General features: G+C 33.2%; 1 protein-coding gene across 1 annotated transcript; it reads left to right on the top strand.

Annotated features, from left to right (window-relative positions):
- Positions 1-3,939: 3,939 nt before the first annotated feature.
- Positions 3,940-5,861, top strand: LOC143599590 (IRK-interacting protein-like). The gene is made up of 2 exons (XM_077077503.1): positions 3,940-4,001; positions 4,497-5,861. Exons 1-2 carry the CDS (start codon positions 3,951-3,953, stop codon positions 5,853-5,855), a joined length of 1,410 nt encoding a protein of 469 aa, XP_076933618.1. The 5' UTR covers positions 3,940-3,950; the 3' UTR covers positions 5,856-5,861.
- The last annotated feature ends 3,685 nt before the right edge of the window (positions 5,862-9,546 follow it).

Raw genomic sequence — 9,546 nt, forward strand, 5'->3', positions numbered from 1 at the left:
GCTATCATGTATCATGCCATGTAAATCAGAAACTTAAACTAGAAAGTCAATCATAAACAAGACAAGAAAATTGATTGACACTATAGACATAATATAATCATTACCTTTATATTACATGACAATAATTGGATATATTCAGAAGCTATAAAATGAATTTTTATAAATATAAATAAATAGTAAATATATTCAGTAACTATAAATGAATTTAGAAATAAAAATTTACGTACTGCGACGAGACCGTTTTCAATTAATGTAAACTAGGTTGTTACCCGGCGCGTTGCGCCGGGTTGTTCTGTTGGTCGGGCGTTGTTTCCCTAAGTTGGCGCGAATTCGGTTGGTTTCGGCTACGTTCTTTACGGTACCAAAACTAAACCCAAAAAATAATTCTTTAAAATAATGTATTTAAAACAAATTAAAAAACCAAACATCACACCACTTTACTTTTTCGTTGCTTGATTTATTATGAAATCTATTTAAAAAAAACACAAAAATACAAAAAAAAACGGCTTAAAATGATTCGAACTAAGGACATACGGTTACAACAATACAACACCACCACCACAATAGCTTGCTTTTTTATTACTTTTATACCTCTAAATAAATAAATAGTTAAATAGATTTCGAAATATTAAAAACAAAAAATTTAGCCACTGATTAAACCTAGAATAAAACTACTGTAGCTATACGTTTCTCACTATATATAGTATAATTGAAACTTAGAAAAAATTAGCCAAGCTATAAGATAAAACTTTAAAATGGGTTGAAACAATGTGTGTTTTTTTGAAAAGAAAACTTGTGAACCTGGACGATTCTTAAAATAGTAAATTATTGAAAAATGCCATTTATATTTATGCCTATATGTGTATCATCGGCCCTTAATCTTCAATAGTTAATTATGTTTGGTTGGAGGTAATGGAATGATGGGGGAATGGAATGGATAAGGGAATGAAATGTATCATTACAATTTCTTTATCTTGTTTGGTTAATCCATAGGAATGAAATGAATTATTACTTTTTGTTGTTTGGTATTAAAAAAAAATTTATAGGAATGAAATAGAAATAATAAAAACACTCCTATCTCAAAATACTTTTTACAAAAAAAAAAAAAAAAAAAAAAAAACTAAAATAGCGACGGTGGTAGCTCCGGCGACGAAAATGGCGATGGTGGTGGCGGGCAAGGGTGGAGATGGTCAGGCGGTGGTAGCACTGGTAGTGATGGCAATGATACAGTGGTGGTGGGCAGGCAACGACAGTGGTGGTGGCAGTGATGGTCAGGTAGTGGTGGTGACAATGGTTGAGGTGGTTACGAAAACGTTGTTGGCAGCGGCGATGGCGGTGGTAACGCTGGTAGTAAGGTGGTGGTGGTGGCGGCGAAGGTGTTGATGGTGCCGATGGTAGTGGTGATGGTTGTTGTTAGGTGGTGGTGCTGTTGAGAAGGTAGGGTGAATGAGGAATGGAATGAAAAAAAATGGGGGGCGGGTGGGAAGGAATGGTTTTGATGGAATAGGATTCCATGTGTAATGGATGATTCCATTCCGTTGAGCAACCAAACACCATTTTTTTCATTCCCATGTAATGAATCATTCTATTCCCACTGTCATTCCTGCATAACAAACGCTACCTAAGTGTTTTATAACAAATTAGGTCCTTTAGCCTAACTTTGTTTGTATACTCTACTGACGAGTATTGGTAATCTCAGTCTCATACCCAATTATAAAATCGTGCTTGTTACATCACACATCAGGTAGTTTCCCATTGGGTATTGAGCATGCCTACAATATCGAGTATGCCATATATGTTAGAATTTTCAAGTATAATTTTTTCATTCCATTCATATTTTTATACAATTTTATGTTTTAACTATAAATAATGTTGGAATAAAAGTAGTAGAATGAAGCATTATTAGATAAAAAGGTGAAAAAAAAATAAAATGTATATATGGTTTGGGTAAACAATGATTACGAGTAACCGGGCCAAGTATTATCTAACCTAAACCCGTGAAATATTTGTTTTCAATCATGTACATGGTCCCATACCCAAACACCCGTCCTTGAATTTTGGGTTTCGGGCATAGGTGTCAGGCTTTGTTTTTTTTTTCCCTCTCCCATCGATCTCTATCTGTAATGTCACTTGTATACAGCGAGAATGGGAGACTGTAATTAAAAACTTTCACAAAAGATAAAGGTTCTCCCAATCTCGTTGCAAAGCGAAATTGTGCTTGCAATTCATGGTAATGCTCTGAAATATATGACATCTATATAGTAATATTTCAGTAGTCTCCGAGAATACAACTTGGCATGCTTTCATCTGAGCAAGGCATGCATAACTAGTCTAATGTCCCTTTTAGTGTGGCTAATACTATGCAAGGTGATCCTCATTTCCTTTAGTTATAATTGTGAAAACTATACAAATCGTTTTGTTTGTCGGAGTTACACCAACGATATGATCTAATGGCATCCTGTGTGGGAGTGCACAAATAATAACTCCTGAAAGGCATTAGTAAATGAACTTATTAGATCATCCTGTGTGGGAGTGCACAAATAATAACTCCTGAAAGGCATTAGTAAATGAACTTACTTAGAAGTCCATGACTATAACATTTAGTGTGCAATAGTGAAAAAAAACTTGCATAGAAGTTGTTACTTGTTGGTTGATTTTATGTATTTGTTTAGCATACATTATTCATGGTTCCGAATGATAATACATTTTCGTCATTTTGGTCCCCTGGAGGTGATTGAATGTCACGTGGATGCATATTATGATTTGTCACTCCACCACCATACATTTTTTTATTATTAGAATCTCATTGCAAATGGTGCCTAGATGGATGGTACTGTTTATCATATGTAACATCCTGCTATCACACCAATTTTTTTGTTTTTCGTTTTTTTTACTATAATGTCTGACTATAGCTATTAGGATTTTAAAATGAACGTGCTTCATTAGTATTATTTAAACATATCTTTACTAACAAAAGAGATGTATATTAATTTAATATAGAGAGAGCCGAGAAAAAAAGTATGATGAGAATGGATACGAAGACAGCATGTGACATGAAATACATTTAGTTATTATATAGATTTCTAATTAGCCATTTTTTAGTCTCAATAGTATATTATCTAAATTTTTATCTGTTGGTTATATAAAATACAAGTTTTAAGATCTCGTAAGTTGGTTAAAGTTAACATTTTTTTTGCAAACGAGTCATAAAATGAGCTACAGCAATAAACACAACAAACCTGTCATTTTCGGTAAAAGACTCAAACTTATTATTATTTATATTAAACAAGTAGAAAACACGATCTTTAATAAATATGTCAAAATTATAATATAAGTAATCATTGTTTTAGTGAGCATTTAATACGTTTTAATTTTTACTTTAAAAAAAACATGTATTAAAAGTTAAAACGGTATAAAAGTAGCTAATAATTAGAGCATGTTTGGGATTGAGCTTGAAAATGTTTATTAGTTTATTGGCTTTTTCAAAAAAGTATTTTGAAAAGCCAGTATTTGAGGCTTTTGAAACTGTTTTTTAACCCTTTTAAAAAACTAAAATAAAAAGATTTTTATGATTGTCAAACACATTTTAACTTACTGGCTTTTTAAAAACACCGATAAGCCCTCTAAGACGTTTAAGAACTTTAATTGTCTTCCAATTACGTGTGTGTGAAAACAAAAGAACCGTATTCATATGCAACTTTGTATACTTAAAAGATGATATAGCAGAACCAAACTAAATATAGTCATATAGATGGCAAAGGCTGATGGCTCTCACAACTCCAGCTGCTGCAGTCAAACAGTGGGACCCACCTCATGATTAACTACATGACGAATTAACCGACCCGGATTGTGATCATTCAATTCACCACAACACACACACACACACACACACATTTATCATCAATGAGATATTTGTTTACAGATGATCACAACTAATTCATTCATCTTCTATGGCTGCTTCATCTTCTTCTTCTCCTCATCCTCGTCCACCTTTCACTCCTGTAAGTTTTATAACATTTTTTTTATGTTTTGAATATGTTAGTTTAGTTATATTTATCGGGTTGGTCACGATAAGTCTAGATTTATTGTTTAAGTGTTACTAGATAATCCGAGTTAACATTTTTATTATTATTACTTATTTGAGAATTATTAAGAATTAGAGTTAGTGAAAAAAATATGTTTTGTGTTTTAGACTTTTAGTATATGAGTTTTGTTTTGTTTTGTTTTATTTTATTATTTGTTTGAGAATAATTAGGAATTAGAGTTACATGTTAAAAACATGTTTGTGTTTGTTAATAATATTATGGGAGTTTCACAAAGTCGTTGTGGTGGTTGTTACTTTGATCCAATTAATTACAACATATATTTAATTTTTTCTAATACAAATCTTTGTGATTCATAATAGTCGTAACAGTTGTTAAAGTTGTTAAGGTAGTGATTAGATCGAAACAGAAAGCAAATGGGTAGCATATATTTAATGGTTTTGTAATTTGTAGATTCAGGAATGTGAAAGAGAAAATGAAGATGAGTTTAGTGACCAAACAAGTGCAAAAGCTACACCAAGTGATTATTATTCAGAAACCAACAAAGAATCATGTTATGTTCATCAACCCACACCTCTCCCCCACACGCCCAAAACCGCTGTGAAATCGTCGAAAAAGCGGTCGGAATCACATGGCGATGACCGAGGGGTGTTGTTTAACAAATGCCGGCCGAGTGTTCGGGAAAAGTTTGCGGTGGTTCCGTTTGAAACCACCGCGGTGGGGCGTCGGTCCGACGCTAGCCCGAATGGTTTATTCAAGACAATATTTTTGTCTATTGTTAATAAGTCCCCGAGATCGGCTTCATCTTCGTCGGAACGGGTAACTCCCGCGCACGGGAAGGAGGAACAATGGAAGAGTACGGTGGCCGAACTTTCGCATAAACTCGCTCGCGCTACTAAAAAGCGCGATGAGGCGATTCTCGAAGCTTCTCGGTTAAAGTTTTCCGTTACCGAACTCGAAAAGAAGCTAAACAAACTCGAAATATATTGTTGGAATCTTAAAACCGGGCTTGATAATTGCACAAGGCATGAACCGAAACACGAATCGATTAAGGTTGGGGACCACGATACCGTGATCGAGCATTTTCTCATTTCGGTATCGGAGTCCCGAGCCTCGATGAGGCATCTCAGCCGTTCATTAACCGTACAGCTCCCGCAAATCGATGGTGGGAAGCTTTACGATCGTATAAAGTTACTTCTTCAACCTTACGAAATTACAATATCCGCGTCGACAAACCCTAGAGTATTGATTTTGTACCTCGAAGCTCTTCTAACACGCGCGTTTTTCGAGGATTTTGAATCAGCCGGGTTTAAAAGATCCGGGTCGGGTCATATTCTTAACCCGATTCACAAGTGTGAAGAAAATTTCAAATGTTTTTTGAGGTTAAAAGAGTTAAGTTGGGAAGAAGTTTTAAACAATGGGACTAAACAATTTAGTGAGGAGTTTAGTAAGTTTTGTGACCGGAAGATGAGTGAGGTGGTGGGGATGTTGGGGTGGACCCGAGCTTGGCCCGAGCCGCTTTTGCAAGCGTTTTTTGGTGCATGTAAAGCGGTTTGGTTGGTGCACTTGCTGGCTAACTCGGTTCATCCGGGGTTACCTATTTTTAGGGTGGAGAAAGGGGTTCGGTTTGATCCGGTTTATATGGAGGATATGGGTGGGGATAAATTGAGGAGGTTTGAAGGACCAACAGTTCAAGTCATGGTCGAACCGGGGTTCTATATTTATGGGAATGTGGTTAAGTGCAAGGTTATATGCAAGTATCATAGCAACAATGGGTTCATACATGGTTCACCTAATGGTACCCCTTTATGATTAGTTTATGGCTTGATTTGCCTTTTGGGTCAATTTTTTTTTTTAATGACATAGATGTGTTTAGGATATTATTGTTATTAGAATATGGGATCAAAGTGAAAAAATGTTTGTTGTATTGTCTTGCACATTTGTTGTTGTTGATGTTTGAATTCTGTTTAGCTAAAGTGGTTTAAATTGGGATCCAAACAAGGTGAGATGTTTGACTTGGTACATTTTTATTGTCTTTTCTTTTGTCATGAAAATTTTGATCGGTTAGTAAAAGATCCCCTTTTTTCTTTCACAGAAATGAAAGATAATGACAAATATGGTACTTGTTACTTTCCAAATCTTTTTCTTTTCATATGAGTTTGATTTTTTTTAGAATCATTTGTTGATAGAAACTTTAAAATACAGTAAATACCAATAATATTATTTACTAGCTTTTGAACCCGTGTAGGATTTATCAAACGATAAAAATAAAAAGGGTCCTTTATTTCAATTATGATTCTCAGAATACTTATGAATTAATTTAATGTAGACTTAAAGGAAAAACAAATGGGTTAACGAAAATAACTAAAATAGCATGGTTTTGGAAACGTCGGGTGTGGATTTGCAAGAAATTTAAAAAATGTGCTAAAGTTGTGTAGTTGGTTAAACTTCAGGTATGAAAATGACGCTATGTTATAACCCGCTTGACAAAATGATTTTGACCTATGGCCCATGGATAGCATGAATGAATGAGATGAGAGATTAAAAATTAAGAGAAATGTAGGCTTGACACCTAAGCTTCAACATTTTCTTTTATTACTATTGTAAGATGTAAGATAAGATTGTGTTTTAAGATGATAAAAAAAAAAGAAAAAAGAAAAAAAGCAAACTAAGCAAACAAGACGTACTAAACACCATAATAAACCCCTAAAAAACTAAAAACGGGAATACCCGAACAGTCATCAAAGCAAACCGACATTATTAACCAAACCTCAACCTAATGATCTAAACCCTTCTTTTTCTATAACTTTACAAACAAGATCTTCCATGCCCTTGAAATTCATCCCCAAGTCACGAGCCATCCTAATTGTAGCCTCAACCTCCTCTGTGTTGTTATCTACCGTTTGACAGTCGTTAACAACACCCTGGAAATTGTCCAGCCCTTCCTCACTTAACACATCATCCCGGATATGTTCTTCAGCCATACAATTATCAATAATCTTCTCTACTGGCATAGGATCCGGCTGATTAATGATGGTTGTCCGAGTATTCTATTTTGTCTTGGGGGCTTTTGCTAGTTTCCCCGCTAGCCTTTTTATATATTTGCCCATTAAAAAAAGATAAAAAAAGGAAAAACATATTATTTAAAGTACACTCTAAAGATTTGAAGTGTTGGTAGTATACATCAACCACTATGGTTAAGTTTGTTGAGAATTGTGTTTACAGGTTTTTTTATTCAAACCCAATAAGCAAGACACCGAATAACTAGTCTTTTCCCAGATTAAAACAACGCTTTTCTAAATGTTGATGCGTCGTTGTTATAATAATGCATCTAAACTAGCTGCACATTACAATGATGAGTATCTATTACAAGATTTCAGGTTATTATAATGGTGCGTTCAAACCATTACAAGATTTCAGGTTATTCTCCTACGGCCCAACGTTTTGTTTTTAGTAGAATTGGTTTTGCTATTCAAAAGGAGGTTGCGGCGCAGCTTGTTGCCCGTTTGCCTGCCACTTTATTGTAATCGTTTTGATTTTAATGATAAATTAATTAAGTTTAAAAAAAACCACTCTTATGTTGCGTTAAAACCACTTGTAATTTAACGATACACGTATCAATCCCCTTAAATATACTTGTCGTGTCCGGATACTTCACAAACCTCACATGCATTTTCTGCTGCTATAAAAGCTCGTCCTCTTGTGTACAGGATACGGTGGGTTCAAAAGACAAGTTGCCATACACAAGAGACAAAATCTTGAATTGGAATCTTGTTAATGTGCATATTGGCTAAAGGATAAGAGGACATGGAATATTTTGAGCTTCGGTTTTTGTTCAAATTTGCAACTTACTTGATTGTATTATTGTGTAATTTCCAACATTTTATTTTATTTTCTTTTATTCAATGCATACATAATAATACAAATAATAATAATAATATGTAATAATATTTAACTGTCTTTCAAAATTAACAAAATATAAAAAAGATGAACCAAGTTGACATCACACTTATTTTATTTTATGAAATTAGAATCACTTTTTTGTTGGGTTCAGTTGACCCATTGGGAATGGCCCTTGCAGCATAAAGGGCCGGAGGGCTTAGTGAAAGAACACGGCTTTCCTTTTCAAAGTATTCAAATTTCTTCATGTGAGCCTCCAATTTTTAACCTTTTTAATTTAGTAATTTTCAAAAAATAAATGAATAAATAAAATTTAGTTTTAAGTAGTGGGGTCAAGTTATTTTACAAATGGAGGCAAAAATGAGAAGGATGAGAAATATTCGTAACAAAAAAAACAAAAAACTCCTAAAAGATAATGAAAAATTAATAAAAACAAATCACAACTGAAATTTTAATACAAAAATGAAAAATGTAAAAACACAAAAAATGTTTCCACCGTCTTCCTCGTTCTAAAAAAAAGGATACAATGTTGAGTGAAAAAAATCATTGTGTCTTTTTGCTTATCATTGTGTTTTGTGTTTTTTTTTCGTCATTGATTGTGTCTTTTTTAAGACATTGTATTTTTTTTCTTGATATTATGTTATACTACTTAACATTGTATCATATTTTGTTTGACATTGTGTTATCTTTTGCGATCTGTTGTGTTTTTTTTATCATCGTGTTGTTTGTTCATTTTCGGCATTGTTTCTTTTTTTTTCTTTTTTCTTTTTTTTTGGAACGGAAATAATGGGGGCATTTTGGTTTTTTGATTTTTTTTCGTTTTATTATTTATATATTGAGTTATGATTTTATTATTATTATTTTTGAATTTTTGTTGTGCGGTTTTTTGTGTGACCACAAATTTTTCTCACATTTTCATTTTTTTCTTCCTTTGCATTTTAACTTTACACTTAAGTAGTGTGCTTTTCTCTATGTTATTTGTGTATTTTACTTTCATTAGTTCGTAAGCATGTCATTGATATATGCTTAACTTTTACTACTTTAATTAAGCAGAGTAATAGTTTTACCTATAGATTCAATTCATCAAAGTCGAATACATGAAAACCCGCACGATTGAGGTACTAATTTTCTTTAAAAAGATTCAAGTGAATCGGAGACGAAGAGAGATGACTTAGAATATCTTATAAGAGTTTCTCTATTTGATAATGGTATTTATACGAGTACGTAAATGCAAACAACAACACGACCCTATATGTTCGATGCTTGATAGCCCGTCCATAATCCTTCTAATATATGCAACTTTTTGATTTTATAAATCATGCATATATTGTTTCATAACATGGTTCTTTATTTTTCAAAGTTAAACAAGTGACGAAAGACTTTGAGCCGTTGAGGTGTTACAAAAACTAACCACTGTTAGTTAATTTTACACATATTTGTTTTGGTTGTGAGTCTCATTTGTTATAAAAGTTATTTATTTTTTATTTTTTTATTAACCTAAAACAATAAAATTAACTAACGTATCTAGGGAGACATTGAGTTAATACAATTTATACATAGATAAATTTTATTTTCTAAAATAGTAAAATGTGAAAGATTACGA

This window comes from Bidens hawaiensis, unplaced genomic scaffold, assembly GCF_021521415.1.
Source record: "Bidens hawaiensis isolate Kalapana, Puna unplaced genomic scaffold, B.hawaiensis_p1.1 tig00052408_1, whole genome shotgun sequence".
Taxonomy (NCBI): Eukaryota; Viridiplantae; Streptophyta; class Magnoliopsida; order Asterales; family Asteraceae; genus Bidens; species Bidens hawaiensis.